Source organism: Anas acuta, chromosome 4, assembly GCF_963932015.1.
Source record: "Anas acuta chromosome 4, bAnaAcu1.1, whole genome shotgun sequence".
Taxonomy (NCBI): Eukaryota; Metazoa; Chordata; class Aves; order Anseriformes; family Anatidae; genus Anas; species Anas acuta.
The window spans coordinates 17,461,268-17,477,845 of record NC_088982.1 but is presented as its reverse complement, the minus strand read 5'-3'; the positions used below and the strand labels follow the sequence as shown (position 1 = coordinate 17,477,845).

The window sequence follows — 16,578 nt, the reverse complement described above, 5'->3', positions numbered from 1 at the left end:
AGCTGGGCTTCTTCGGAGTTCTCAGTTATTAAACAGAAGACCTGCAAACAAGATGTCTTCTGCATTCAGATTGCCTTGGAGCAGCAGCTTTTGGGAAACCTCAGGGCCCTCTAGAAAGTTTTCCTCCATCTCCCAGCAAAGATGTAATTAGGATCCTAACACTGAAACCCATCTCTTTTCAATTAGCATTACTGTTTCACCACTAAACACACCAGGATATAAGCTTATGCTCAGGGATTAATTATTTTTTCTTTCTTATCTTTAAGAAGCATAGTTCTTCAGATTTGACTCTCATAATCATCCCTCAGACTTGATAAAATAACAACACTGAATTTGATTTCCAAAAAATCCATTGCATTGCCAGTACTGTTGAAAAAATGAAATCAAGTCATACAGCATCTGCTCCACTGCACCAAAGTTGTAGTACTATCGCTTGTAATGGAGTCCAAGCTGTAAAAGTATTTATTTATTTATTTATTTATTTTGTTCTGCAGAACAACTGTAGAAGCTGCAGCTATGGAAAGGAGGAAACTTTTATGTTTTTATGTGCCTTAAACTTGGCAGGTTTTGCAAGAAGTTTTTATGCCAAACAATTTCATCCTCAATGAATCTCCTAAAAGACCGATACCAGTATGGGAAATGAAATCTCTCTTAGGCCTACCCTGTACAACACATAACTCTATTTCAGATATATCTGATTCTCTAGTTATCTTTTTCATTTTTCTGTTCTAACTGGGACATCTCCAGATTCTTTTATATTTTTTCTAAGCTGTTTGTTTTCGCAAAAATATCCCAGCAAATATCCATCACCATTTATTTAGGTTTATCTCAGCATTCAATTCCAGTGATGTGACTTGACAAATTTTAGAAAGGCTACCAAAAAAAAAAAATGTATCGAGCATCTAACTATGAGACAGTGGAGTCGTCAGAACAATCTAGGGGAGACTGATTTATGTAGCTTACTAAGATTTTTTGCTGTGTTAAAAATGTTATTAGTTTATATTTCTGACTAAACTTTAAATTGCATTCTGATGTTTTTCTCATGTCTTTTACTGAATTATAGAAACAATATCTCATCTGTAAGTAGCAATGCTACATCTTTCCCTGTCTTATGGAGCTGTTCATTCCTCTTTTTCAAAAGCATTTAGATTCATGTCCCAGAGCCTTGCCATGAAACCTACTCTGGTCCTTCTATGATTACCATGAACAGCACCGCTCTACTAATCAGGTGTCTTCGTACCATAGACCTATGCTCTAGGGATGACCTCTTTGGGTAACAGAATAAAGGAAATGTAGGTGTGGTGTGCGGCAGGTTGGACAAGTGCACGTGATTGTTGTGTGACATGGAACACATGGCAGACACTGAAAGCCAAAGCCTCCAGGACAAGGTACAATGCCCTCACATTGTGAATTGGGAAGAAGCATTTCTTCCTGTGGACCACATGCATCTCAAACACAGAAGCTTCACATATTTCACTGCCCTGTGATAGTGCCTGATTTTCACCACTCTACTTGGTGAAACAGGTCTTATTTATGCCAACTTCAAGACCAGTTTTGTAAACATTTATGTAGGTAAGCAATTCTGTTCTTATGTTTGTAATGCTGGGGCTCTTCTGCAAGAGATTGTTGGTAGTAGAGAAAGCAAAAACCTTTGTTAAAGGATAAATGTATTACTATATGTAATATAAATAATGAATACAATGTTTGATTTCCAGTTCCTAACTCCCCCTTGACTTTCATGCGCTTTGCCATTTCTGCAAGCTGACAGGATCCTGTAGGAACTGAAAATCCTCAGTGTTTTTCATCATAGCTAGCACTAACCAAATATTGATCTGTCTGCCTTTATCACTGCATGTCCTTAAAAGAAAAAAAGAACTACCACTCTGAAAAATACTGAAACAATGAATTTGGAGCCAAATGTCTTGCATGCAGATGTGTCACAGGAATGCAAAACCCAGTGTTCTTATTTCATGATTAAAATAGTGTCAGCACTTAGTATCAACCACTGACTCTAACAAAGGAACAACAACAGAAACAGAGTTCTAAACAAAATATAGTTCTAACCCCAGCATACTGAGGTTGCTTCATAAATATTCTGTGCTACAATCAGGCTCATTTTCAGTAATGATTATAAAATATTAGTAATCATGATAGATTGTGCCAGTCTGCCAACATGAGAGCTTCAGACCCTTTAGCAGAAAGTTGTTTGTACAGATTCATCCTCCATACATTTTCCAATCTCTAAGACTACAAGGAGCACCAACAAAAGCATCAACTGAGATCCTAAATTCTATCTAAATTCTATTCCTTCTCTCTCTCGTGTAAGACACATAAAATAATGGCCTCCATGGTTTCAAAGTAGGAAATTGGTCTATACTTTGACAAAGGGGCTGGTGACATCCTTCATCCCATTCAAGTATATTACTTGATGAGGTTTAAGGGAGTGCAACCTGGGTGACTAGCATTGGCTGGTGAGGTCCTATTTCTCCTGCTCTCACCTGAGAACTCAGCTGATTTGAAGGGACTTGATAAAACTGCTTACACAAGAATGAATGAAACGCAGCACCAGGCTAAATACAGCTTGTCCCAAGAGTGTAAGTACTTTGCCTTTGCCAGGTATTTACAACAAACTGCACCACTAAGTATATGAAGCATGGGTTCTGCTACATTTAATTTAATTATAGCTCCTGCCTATGTGTGAAGTCAGGATTGTAAAATGCCCTCCTGTAGTGACAAGCAAGGCCAGAAACAGTAAGCACCTTTCAGATGCCAGGGACTCATCTATAAAGTTTTTGTGTGTCAGGCTTTGGGGTGAGCTTTTAAGTTCAAAGCTTTAGTCATGTTGTTTAATGTTGTTTTACTGCCAGTGCTAATAATAGGAAACTAAAAATTACAGTGGTTAGCAGGCACCACTAAATAAAGAGCAGCACTGATTAAAAGCTCTGCTGGCATCTAGCCCACTGCATGGGAGAAGCAGCCAAAACGTTGATTGTTATTTACAGTGTGAAGTCACACATGCTGGATGTGAGCCAGTTCCTCCATTTCTGCTTGTTTTCCTCTGGAACTGCCATAGTAAGCAGGGGGTGGGGAGAGGCCTGTGTTTGTTAAAGACACTTTCAGAGGGTGCTTCAGACCCTTGTACATCTTTACTGTGCCATTGGGAAGCATTATCATACTTCTTATGCAGATGGCTAAATTCAAACAAGAGGCATTGAGTTTCACCTGATGAGAACAGGTAAACAGAGTTCTTGAACAGAGTTCTTATATGTATTTCATCAATGGATGTCAATGGGGACTGATTTGATCAGTCAGATCATCTTGGGTGCTCTCAAGTCCACTGGTTTCCATGAGTTGTAGGGTGTTGCTACTGAGCAACAAAAAGTTTGCAGCATACATGAAAGAAAAGGTAATTCAACAACCCGTGATGTTATCCTAATGAGCCATTAGCTAAATTCTGCTGCACTTTAGATCAGCGAGGAAAAATTGAAAGGAAGGATATCCCTTTAGACCCAATAATCAGGGCACTCCATTTGGGAATGACTCCTGGATTCCAGGTCCTCCTGCAAAAACGGCTTATGCTTTATACCTGTAACCATAAATAGGCAAATCCACAGGAAGGATTTAGAGCAGGGATCACGACAAAAGACTGAGATAATCATCCTTTACCATTTCACACACAAAAAAACACCCTTTTCAATTTCATCAACACATTTCAGCATTCATTGCTGTTTATCCATGATGTAGCATTTTTCTATATGGTTGCACTGAAGTTATTTTCAAAAATGTAAAACAAAAATTGTTTCAATAAAGAAAAGGATCTGTGAAGGCACTTTTTTTTTTTTTTTTCTTCTTTTTTATAGCCTACATCTGAGAAAAATAAATGAGAAATCTAATCAGAAAAAAAAAAAAAAAATCAACCAAGAGCTAATTCAGTTTCAATAGGCAGGAGGTTAAATTAATAGCTGTCCTTTTCCTGATAACACAAAAAGTAGAAGTGATAATTGAAATTAAAAACACCAGTGGTTTTCAATGTAATTGAATTGAGCACAAGTTATTCATTAGAGAAAATGAGTGAAAATCCATCACACTAGAGATAGGTCATTACAAACATACTCATTCATATATATACCATATTGTTGTACACACTGAGGATAATATTCCACAGATGAAAAGAATAATAATTCTGGCCTTAGAAATATTTTTTTTCATAAGAGCAATTTCAGGAAGTGTAATAAAGAATGACTTGTAAACAAAAACAAACAAACAAACAAACAAAAAAGCAAAACAAGTGTTTTAGACTTGTAAAATTCCTATTTTTTGAGAATATTCATTTGTATTGCACATATTAACATATCGGGTCTTTCAGCACTCCTACAAAGCAGGAAAGGCTTCAATTAATCTTAATTTTAATCCAGGAAGCATTTTGAGAACAAAAACTATATGAAATTCCTTCAGCTATAACAGTGTTTTAACTACACTTTGTCCTATGCTTTGTTTTATTTTAAATAGACATAGTGCAATTAGGGAATATGAATTATGTTCAGCCAGGAAAAAGTCCTTGGATGAGTCTGGTGTTTCTGGCATACCCAGATACACACTATCTTGACAGGTTTTTATTTATCAGTAATAATAACATTAATAATTCATTTATTAAAATAAATATAATTTTTAAATGTTAGAACACATAGCAAAATATTTTCATTACTCAATGAAATATGAAAATTGATTAGAGTAAATATTCTGAGTTGTTTAAAGAATCATTTTTTCAGAAAATTAACTGATGTTCTCTTTATGGGTATGAATAAGAAGACACCTATCTGTTGGCTTGAACAGCACGTAGCCCAGCTGTTAAACCAGTGTAAGAGGATTTAAAACTACAGAGGGGACTCCTTTGTCTGGCAGAAGGAAGGAAATGACACTTTCTTATTTACACTGAGGGTCTTTTTTGTCTTTAGTATGAGATACAACTATTTATACAACTTGCCAGTCTCAGCTGTATGGTTTCACCTGCACAGATCAGCCCCAGGAAACAAAACAAAACAAACAAACAAACACACACAAAAAAAAACAAACACAATTTCTTTGCACCTCTGTGGTTGCCACAACCAATTAGGAAGCCTCCAACACATGTTCATTCTCTGCTATGACCCCTTTTGTTGCAGCCTACCTCTGCTCATCTCTCCATGGCAATGACTTGGAAAGCAAACAGCCTTTTCTACCTTAGTATAGAAAAGCTTTTTCTGCAATAATAGATAGTACTTAAACAGTTTTGCGTGTAGGTTAGCAGCAAATGCTGGAGTTCTATGTTCCCTGGCGTATAAGTGTTGCCGGATGTCAGAAAAACACTTTTTTTTTTATTTTTCTTTCCCCTTGGTAGTTAACAGTATTTCCCTAAAAAACTTTTCAGAAGAAAGACATCTGAGGTCTGGACTTGTTCCATCATATCATAAACCTGACCAGACCCTAAAATCATAGCTGTAAAATAGAATAAAAACAATTCTCATCCTTCGTGAGGAATTTGAGATGTCATCCTGCCTATCACCCCCAGTCCTTTGACCATCTAGGTTTTATAGCAGGGAAATAGCAAAGCTCAAGAGGAACACAGAGGATGGGGGAAAAATATAATTGCCTGATCAAAAGAACCAAAGTAGGTATCTCTTCTACAGTCAGTGCAATTATCTCATACACATGTTGATTTCCTAAAATCTTCCTCAAAGCTCCCACTCGATGTGGAAGTGTTGAATGATAAATCAATACAAAGGAAATTAGATGTCATTCATCTAATTTCAAAAAGAGGAGCCAAAATACTGACAATACTGCACTTCAGAAGACTCTAGTTCAAAGAAGCTGTTTCAGAGAAATGATGCTCTATAATAGATAGGGTTTCTTTTAATCCATAGGAGAAGTAACCTCTCGAAATGTTACTAACCCTTAATGCACAATACTTTGCTTATAGTTCAATCTCCATGAATTCATTTCTCTCTCTTAGAGGTATCTGACTGTGGCACGAAAACTGCTGCTCCCTTCACCCCACTTTATTTTTTTCTGTTACTGCTTCTGCTAGAAGTAATTAGGAAAAAAAAAAAAGACATAAATATGATTGTCTGAGATATTTTAAATCTGTATTGATCAAAAAAGAAAAAGGTTTTCTGAACTATCTAACTATTCCCAGGTTAATTTTCACAGCTTTAATTTCTACTGGTTTATTCAGCCACATTTCAAATATTTCAAGAGAAGTTTTCTCTGAAATTCTGAAATTACTTTTCTTTTTTTTTTTTTTTTTTTTTTTGAGGCTGCTTCACAGGCTAGTGCATAACAACACTTTAAAGCATATCTTTTGAGATATTTTTCAGACTTCATTTTCTTTTCCTTTAATGAAATCAAGCCCTTCTTTCCTCCCAAACCTCATTTTGTTTGTACCATCTGCTTTGAAGTCCTTCTAAAATCATTTCATTTATGTTAGATGCTGATGTTTTTCTTCCTGCTCTTGGTGTTTCTCCTATGGTGCCCAATAATGTGGTGTGAACTCCAGTAATGCCTCCCAGCCCATTTGTCACAAAGATCATTTCTATGTTTGGCCTCTTTACTGAAAAAAAAAAAAAGGCATATATATAGGCACATATTTATGTACACTGCAGCAGCTGGGCTCAGACACTGCCTTTGTGCTCCTTGTGCTCCTTTGTGAGTGTGCTTTTGCAAACATAAGCTAACAAACGCTGGAGAGCAGCCTAGAAGAGAGGGATCTGGGGGTCGTGGTAGACAGCAAGTTGAATATGAGCCAGCAGTGTGCCCTGGCAGCCAGGAGTGCCAACCATGTCCTGGGGTGCATCAAGCACGGCATCGCTAGTAGGTCGAGGGAGGTGATTGTCCCGCTCTACTCTGCGCTGGTGTGGCCTCACCTCGAGTACTGTGTGCAGTTCTGGGCACCACAGTATAAAAAGGACATGAAACTGTTGGAGAGTGTCCAGAGGAGGGCTACGAAGATGGTGAAAGGCCTGGAGGGGAAGACGTACAAGGAACGGCTGAGGGCACTGGGCCTGTTCAGCCTGGAGAAGAGGAGGCTGAGGGGAGACCACATCGCAGTCTACAACTTCCTCGTAAGGGGGTGTCGAGAGGCAGGAGACCTTTTCTCCCTTAACATCAGCGACAGGACCCGCGGGAACGGGGTTAAGCTGAGGCAGGGGAAATTTAGGCTTGACATCAGGAGGGGGTTCTTCACAGAGAGGGTGGTTGCACACTGGAACAGGCTCCCCAGGGAAGTGGTCACTGCACCGAGCCTGTCTGAATTTAAGAAGAGATTGGACTGTGCGCTTAGTCACATGGTCTGAACTTTTGGGTAGACCTGTGCGGTGTCAAGAGTTGGACTTGATGATCCTTAAGGGTCCCTTCCAATTCAGGATATTCTATGATTCTATGATAAACTCAGCATACAGCCAGGAGCAAAATGCTTATAAAATATAAACAATTTTGTTAAGTATAAATATAAACAAGTTTAGACTAGTTTGTATTTGTGTTTTCTACTCTGCTTGACATGCACTAAATTCCTGCAGACATGACTAAATCATTTTATGTCATATCAGCTGGATGTTAGCTAAATTTCAAATATGCAAGGAATAGTAAAACTGTAAAAATCCAGTTCCTGCAGGCCCTAGAGAAATAAGCTGCAATGGACATTGAATTCTCTTCTTCCTGTGTCAGCAGGCTATGGGTTTTCTTAGATTAACTTAATATACATAAGCTTCTCCTAACTAACATCTACATGTATGTGCAACTTCACTGCCATTAATTATTTGCAATTAAACACCTAATATAAAAGCTAGTCAAAATAAAAAACTATCTTTGTTGGTAGTTTGCATTCTTATTTAGACATTAAAGAAAACTATTCAAAGATTATAAGAATAACTATTTTTTCTATATTGCATTTGCTTGCCAAATTAATATCAACCCTCTTTCATGGCCTACAACCATTGCAGTTACTGAGAGAGCACTGGGTTCTCCTGTTTGCCACAGGAATTGGCCATACCAATGTAACATTCTGCTCTTGCTTGCATTCCCTCAGGCTGGCAATCCTGAATGCACCTGTTCTGCAGATTTTCTTGGTTTGTTTTGTTGTTATTTGGGTTTTGGTTTTACTTGTTTTGTTTTTCAGAAGAGGGTTCTCTCTCTGCATACTTTTCCTAAGTTATATTACAGAAACAGCACAAGGCAAGTCTTGACACAAATTGGGAGTACAGAATATTGCACAAGATATTCTTTAATGCTTTTCACAGAATGTGTTTGTTCTTAAGAGTGAGATGGGATTTTTGGTAGTTTGACCAAAACCTTGCATTTGATGCCTTCTCATTTTGATTTTGCATTGTTACGTCTGATAAATAGGGTTATATTTGGTGAAAACATGCTTAAAGTCTATGAAGGACCTGGTGAAAGGGAAGAGAACGTGAGCTGGAGATTTTGAGATATGGGGATTCAGAGATGACTTGATAGACCTCTCTTTCCAGGAACCAGAGAATATGTGAAAGAGGGCTTGGAATCCTATTGTAAGGGTAAAGAGAAAAGAGGAACTGAGAGACAGCAAGCCAGGAAAAACTCTCCCTGCAGATTGGAGGGCGATGAATGCAGAAATTAACAAGGACAGGTTCCATCATTTGACAGGGCTGAGTTGAATAGACCGGTGCATCTGGGGAAAAAACAAAAAACAAATCAAAACAATTCTGGTCACCTTGTGCACCCTGTTTTGGAGGTATACTGTGATATTATAGTAATCAGCAGGCACTCAAAGGAGTCTTTTGAAATAAGCTGTAGTGTTTTGCAGCTGTAGGAAGGAAAATTAAACACCTCAGAAACTTTGACATTGAAATTACCATCTTGATGCCATTGCTGCTCTTTGGCTTTTATGTTGTTTCCAGTTTTTGTTTTTATTCTGCAACTTTAACTTTGTGCAGTAAAAATTTACCACCCCTGCTCAGCCAATTATCCCATCTAAACATGAGATATATGCATTTTTAATGATCCAGCAGCTTAATCATTACAGCACTTAGAATCCCATTAATCATTTCAACAAACTCAAAAATGTTTTTATTTATTTATTTTTTTTAATGTGACACTGCTTGCTTGAGATAACTTTTTCTATTTTTCTTTGCTCTTTCCACCCTCACCCTTATGCTTTGTAACTGCTCACCCTTCTGGCTGTTGGGTATTCAGCTTTATCTTTCACATGGGCCCATTGCTACTGAGCTGTTACCTAAATAGCAGCAGTCGGGAGTGAGACCACTATTAACTGAAGTGAGTTGGCAAAATACATAGAGGCTATTGAGGATTAGAGACTAAGATTAAGGTTTTGAAAGAGGCAGTGGTAAGATTTATAAGGCTCATTCTTTTTAGATCTAGCCTCATATCTGTGCTACAAATACCTGTTTGGCTCAACTGTCGAAGCACAATACCTGATACACAAAGCCATTCTAGCCAAAGTCTTTAATGTGGATTTAGTGTTAATAGGAATGTGTGTCAGGATGTGAAGAGGCCCTTCCAAAGTAGTGAGATTTATCTGTTTTTTTTTTTTTTTTTTTTTTTTTTCTCTTAGTTCCAAGGCATAGTGAGACTATGTTAGGTGTCTTTCACCAAAGTCCCTATCATTTTGATCCTTGGAGGAACTCTTTGTAACCTTAGTTTCTCACGTGTGCTACTTTTGGCACACATTTTATTTCAGAGGAGGAACATGACAGGAGTAATTTGTGCATTGAGTATCAGTGGGCTTGTTCCAGATAATTTATATAGTACTAAATTCTCTAGTCAATGAATTTGCAGATCATTTGAGTTCTTTTGTGGTTAAATTTTCCATAAGCCTAGAAAAAAACACTGCAAATTTCAGGTATAAATTTGCTGATATAACATATGAGCATAGCAACATTAAGACAAAATGTTTCTATTAGATATGACACTAATGGTTTGCAGATAATTTTACCACATAGCTGTTGATGTCTTCCCATGGGAAGTCAAGTATACAACAATGGGTATAAACACCAAACAGATACATTTATTTTTTTTCTGAATACATATAGCTGTTTAATCCAAAAGCAAAATTGTATGTCTAAGTGGGAGAAATTAATTTAGTATTGCAACTCATGTGAATTGTATAGTTATCATATGGCCCAATTTTCTGCAAATATGAAAGACGTAAGAAGGCCTATGTTTCAATCACAACAAACATAAAAATACAGCAAATTTAAATGAACTTCAGGGATGCAGCTTTGGAAGCAGAGAGTGCACAGAAAAGCTCTGCCAAGGCTGTTCAACAGTACAAATTCTCGCTGAAATTAGGGGCTATCTCAAACATCACTACACTGCAGTGTACAAGAAGCATGAAAAAGTTTGTCCTAATGTCCAGTTAGGACAACAAAACTCATAAAACTCAGACTGTCACCACTGTTAAATTGTTCACCCCTACCACCTGTTTGGTTGTTTATCTGTTACTGCCCTTCAGGTAAGCTGCTACTAGCTCATCCTTTAGTGTTGACCTAGACTAAGCAAGCACAGCTCTATCAACTTCTTCTGGCCACATGCCCTCCATCCTGATAGCCTTTGTGACCTTCTGATAAGCCCTCTTCAGTTTCTCTACATCCGTGGGAGGGTCTGTGCTCCTTACTGTTCCAAGGTGCCAAGCAGAGACCCTAGCACCCTCAGCCTGCTAGCCATGGCCCATTGGTTGGTTTGTCATATTTGCAGTAAGAATATTTTCCTTGGCTTATACGCAACTTGACATCCACTGTAATGCCACATCCTTTTTGGCAGGGTTGACATTCAGCCAGTCACTTCACAGCTTGCACCAGTACAAGGGACTATTTCTTCCCATATGTAGAGCACTGCGATTCAGGTTGAATTTCATGAAGTGAATATTTGACTGGATTTCATTATTAATTTGGTCTACATTGTGTTTTTACATTTTCACGATGATTTGATCAATGTACTTGAATGCAAAATTCAGAACTGGTCTGAACTATGAAAAGCCACTGTGGGTTTGGGTTGTGGGGCTTTTGCTAGAATTAGCAATTAGCTTTAAAGCATATGCAGTATTTTATTTCAAAATTATATATATATGATTTTCCGTTATATTATGTGCTCGTGGTAAATTTAATTTTTCAGTCAGAATAGATGTACATGCAAAAAAGAGAAAATATTGTTAGTCAGAGATAATTAAATCAATAGACATGAACATTTATCTGAAATGAAACAGAACACTGACAGCAGATAAAGCATGGAAGGCAGTAGTTGACATGCAATAACCTATAAATAAAATATATGTAAAATTGCCAAAGCTCCTAATACAGCTTCATCCATTATACATTGTTTATTTTACAGACAAAACTCCGAGCCTTTTCTTTTTTTCCCCTTCATTCTTGTTCCTACACTTTTCTGTTTCTCCTTTTTTTTTTGTCATTTCGGGTTTGCCTCTTGTCTAAAAAGGGTGTTGATTAGGTGGCAAAAATGAATCCACCCATTGCAGTATTCTTAGAAATGTTTTTTTTGAAAGACAGCTTAGACAGTATGAAGCCTGTAAATAATTTACAGGTTTTGGAGTAGTTCATAAGACCATGTACTGGAGGTGTAATTTCCCAGCAGTAAAATTGCAAGCAAGAGAGATCATCAAAAGGCAGAATCATATTTATTATTCTCTGTCTCTTCTTTCTGTCAGTTTATCTTATTTTCTCTTTAAAGAAGAGAGTACTGGACTCAGGAAAAAAGCAGTTCAAGATGAACTTATGCTCTTTTTTTTTTTTTTCTTTCTCCAGAAGGAATATAATGCATTTTTAATGCAATTTTAAAAGACTGTCAAACAGTTATTTTTCTGTAACAGAATAAATTACATACAACTGGAGGAAAATAAGAGCATAGGAAATGGTTTAAATGCCTTACATTTTTCTTTCAAACTATTTTTGAATTATTTTCCTTTCTTTTATAAGAGTTTAATGAAATCTTAGAAACATTTTTTAATTGCAGTTGGAAGAAGTCAGCAATAACTTGACATAAAGACATGGCGCATATTTAACAATCACAATATTAAATATTCACAGAACAAGAGAAATATAGAGAACTAGAGAAATACTCTGTCTTGATAAATACAAAAAAGCCAGGAAAAGAACATTCTTGGACTCATATTATGTTGGCTACATATATATTTAGATTAAAATTACTTAAGAAGAGATCTGTTCACAGTGTTGTAGAATCTCAAAGGAAAGACTCAGGATAAAGAAAGAAAAGTTTGAACTAGGTATTTCTGATAAGAGTAATTGGCCAACGTTGCAGATTTTTAATGAAAGCCCTTAACATACCATTACAACAAATCTCCAGAGATTGAAAAATTAAGCTGTTACTGCTAATGCTGTGGTAAAGACAGGAGGCAAATACAGAGGGTCAGCCTAGATAAATTCAAGAGGTTGTATTTATCTACTCTACTGCCTCTACTAATATACAATTCTGTGAATGTATGTTGCCTTTTCAAGCAGTGTTCCTTTCAAACGGTGTGGTGAAACTGCAGTTAAGTGACAGAAAGAAGCACTGCCTTTAAATAAGGTCTGTAAGTCGTTTACTTCTATAAAGACAGTCTTACTTTAAACTAGCCAAGAATAAATCAGACAATTTTTTTCACAATACCTCTAATTCTCCTCTAGCGTGTCATCACTTAAATGCAATCAGGAAAAGGGAGTCTCTTTGAAGCTTTAGACTAAGCACTGGCACCGTTGGCGGTGTTGGTATTTCCTGTTACTGTACAACTTAGTGCAAAAAAGAGGAGAGCTCTGTTTGCAGGATGAGCACATTTTGGATATGAGTATTTCCTTTCTCATCTAAAGAAAAGGTAGAAAAATAGCTTTGTGTGTTAATAATCCATGGAGTGGGATAAATACATGTTTTGTCATTCATTAAGTTTCTCAGAAAAAAATAATATTTTTATATTGCAGAATCTGAGTTGTACAAATTCAAATGTTCAGGGTTGTGTTTTTTCAGTTCATTCAAAATGTTCCTAGCTTTTTGTCTGAAAACAAAATACATGCAGAACAGAAAGAAGCTATGACTTCTTTTCCTAAATTTTAAAATATGGCAATGTCCTTTCACATTCCCATTTGTCTCAGAGAGAAGGTTGTGTTACTCTTGCTTGAGCGGGTCTGGTAATGATGTAAAATAAATATCAATGTATGCTTAGAAGAGGAACTTGTGAAATGCCTTTGTTACACTTCCTACATCGAATAAATATATTGTTATATCAATGAATATCTGAATGCTTCACTGATGTTTTCAAGTAAATATACCAGTCTTTTGCTTTCATTTATACAACTCAAAAAGGCTTCACATCAGGAGACAAGCAGCATGTTAATCCTTGAGAGGGACTATAGATATTCTAGAGCACCAGAATATAGTGTTGTGTTTTTGGTTGTTTTTTGTTTTTTTTTTTTTTTGAAGCTGGGAAAGCAGAAATATTTTAGAAAACCGTCACACCCAAATACCTAATAGACAGGGAGTACCACCTCAATCAATGGATTGACAAAGGTACCCCTTACCTGACAAAGGGTAGGTGTGCTAGATTCATTTTACTGTTCCACAAAGGCTTTGGTTTAAAAGGCAGTGTGGCCCAGCAGACAGTATGTATCTAGTCTTACCGATGCTCTGATTCTGCCTCCATCACTGACAGCCTCTGTGCCCAGGAATAAATAGTTTTGTACTTCTGTCTCCATGACTGCTCTCTGTTTGCCTGTTCTGATCAAACAGAATTGTTTCTTACCATGTGTTTGCACATTCTTAGTTATGGTGAAGGTCTGATTTTGGCTGAGAGTACGTGATATAAATCAAAATAATCCTAGATCTACAGATCTGACATGCGTGTTTTAGGCAGTGCATCATCTCTCAATTAGCAAGATTATGCTATTTGTTTCTTCACATAAGCTGTCAAAGCTATGAATGTTCCTTACTTGATCTAATAGAAATATCATTTGCTGTCACAGGAAAAGCTGTTATTATACTGGCAAATGATGTTACAGTGTTCTTTATCTTCACATGAAGCTATTTCCTTTCCCTATTGCTCCAGACTGGGAGCACATAAATTGGAGCCATCAGTCTGAATAGCATAGCAACGGACAAAGAAACTGAACTACGACTCTTCACTATTTCACTTTCCTTACTTTCCTTTTTTGTTTCTAGAAATACGTTTGTCTTATAGAGTTTGTCAGGCCTTTTTTTTTTTTTTTTTTTTTCTTTTTTTTCCACCCACTGTATTAAGGAAGGAATTAATTCAAAAAGAAATTAAGTTCATTGCCTAAAGTCATCTGCTCAGCCTTGCAAATTTAGGACTAGACTCAGCAGTCTTGCCTTTGCTTTTTACTGCATGACTTAGTAACTGAAATCATATTCCTTCTGTTTTTCCTACCTCTTTACATACTTTCCATACATATTTTCTCTTCTGTTTCAATTTCTCTGAAATTGCCCTACTATGACACATTCTGCTCATTCTTGCTTACATACTTCAGTTTACGAACAAGATGTAAAAAGGCAAAAGTATCTGCAAGGCTTGAGTAAGACCTTCTGTGACAGGTCTAGCTGCAAACGCAGTTTGCATTCCTGCTTGGTTTCTGTGCCACACAAGTGCTGTTTTCAGCTACAGGAGCCATTGCCCATGGCCTGCAGAGACCACCAACAGCACCATGCACTGCAGCACAGCAGTTGCTGCTCACACCCATCACTCAGTTCTCAGTACTGAAATTGAGAAGAAATGGCACTGAAGTAACTTTTGTCCATTTTTGTTGTCCCTTCTCTTTAATAAGACACTTCAAAGTGATGCACATTTGATGCTCTAATATTTGGTTTAAAGTGCAAAATCAGGCTCTTGCAGCATGTTAAACTCTCACGATCATGTACATGTTCTCTATGGTCTCCTGCACACAGGATTTGCCTGAACCAGATTCAACACTATTTATTTATTGTGTCTAACTTTTTCCAGGAATGTCCCAGTGGTGTTGTCAATGAAGAAACGTTCAAAGAGATTTACTCTCAGTTCTTTCCACAGGGAGGTGAGTACTTGGCAAATGTAATTGGTATGACAATGTACAGAGAGTTATATTTGTTCACTCCTGAATCTAACAAAAGATCCTGTTCAAATTAACAAGATTGTTGATAGCTGGACACATTTAAAAGTATATGTTTCTGAATGAAGTGCAATGATATCTACAAGAGGTCAGTATCCTGTTCTGGTTACCCACCTGTATTTGAGTATCTTTGAAAACGAAGTATCTCTGAGTAGGTTATTTCCTTTCAAACTTTCTATGCAGTCAGCCCCATTATCTGTTATTCTACAGAACCTTTCACAGTAGGAGTGAAAACTGTAGGAGGCACTAGAGTTATGGATCAAATTAAAATCTTAATAGCAATGGGAGAACTCCCTTGACTGACTTCTATGGGCTTTCTCTACATAAACAAGGTCTTTTTTGCTACTCTTAATTTCGGTTAAGTAATTTTTAGGGCCTTCAATGACTTCTTTTTCTTGTCTTTTAGTACAATAAAGGTAACACACACACACATGTATATATATTATATTTTGTTTCAAACCTCAGATTTTCTTTTGGTTTGAATAGTTTTCCTCTTTTCTTCTGCTTACTTTTACCATTCAGTCCTGCCCCTAAAGCTCTTCAATCCTGGCTCTTCATCTTCTCCCACAACTCTTGAGATTTACATTTTTCCTTGTTACCATTGATAGCTCTTTCTTTTCACTTGTGTGTAAAAAACAAAAGATCCCCAAGCAAACAAAAACCTTAATTGGTAGGAACAAAACCTCTCCCCTTTCCCAATTAGTTTTATTTTAAATAAAAACCTACAAGGTAAAGAGCAGTATTCAGTGTGGATTACCATCACTGAAATCCTCAGCAACTAGACATAATCAATAAGGAAGAAAAAAAGGCTAGATGTGTTGGCCTGCCTACTATTATTTCTTTTAAACCAGGCTAACAATCAGAGTTTCAGATACTGTAATTTGTAGCTACCCTGCCTGGTGAAAATAAGTTCTCTGCATGTGATTTACTATACCTTTACTACTTTTAAAATTATAATAATAAAAAATATGTATTTCCTATTGTTACTCTGAAAACTGCTTACAGGCAAAGAGAAAGCACACCTTTTATGCAAGTAGAGTTAAAATTTATTGTCAGAATAACTGAAACCTCAAAAGCCTAGTCTTTACTAATCCAGACCTATTTGTTACAGAATAGAAATAACAATGCAATTAAAATTGTTCTATAAACATTTCTTAGTTTCCATCCCTCTTCCTGGTCCTGTACACGCCTGTCCACTGCTATTCTGGGCCTTTAGGGCAGTGGCATTATTTGGGAGAAGAGGGTTGTCAGCATCTGGAGTCCATCTCCAGCAGGAATACAATCTTCGTGTCAGTGCTTTCTTCTTCCTTGCTCTAGGATTTGCTTTTCTATGTATTTGCTACCACATTTTTGTGCTTTCTCTTTCTCAGTTGGTTTGCAGCTGTACATTACACCCAAATGTATTATATATGGCACCTTATACATGTGTTAGATACTATTTCTTTCTTTT

At 36.9% G+C, this 16,578-nt stretch overlaps 1 protein-coding gene across 15 annotated transcripts in view; it reads left to right on the top strand.

The window, feature by feature from the left end:
* The window catches only part of KCNIP4 (potassium voltage-gated channel interacting protein 4), a 431,453-nt gene that overhangs the window by 395,613 nt on the left and 19,262 nt on the right, over positions 1 to 16,578 (top strand). For all 15 annotated transcript variants that reach the window (XM_068680017.1, XM_068680011.1, XM_068680012.1 and 12 more), the window contains one exon: positions 14,984 to 15,053. In XM_068680017.1, coding sequence (XP_068536118.1) covers positions 14,984 to 15,053 — 70 coding nt within the window. The remainder of the gene's footprint in view (positions 1 to 14,983; positions 15,054 to 16,578) is intronic.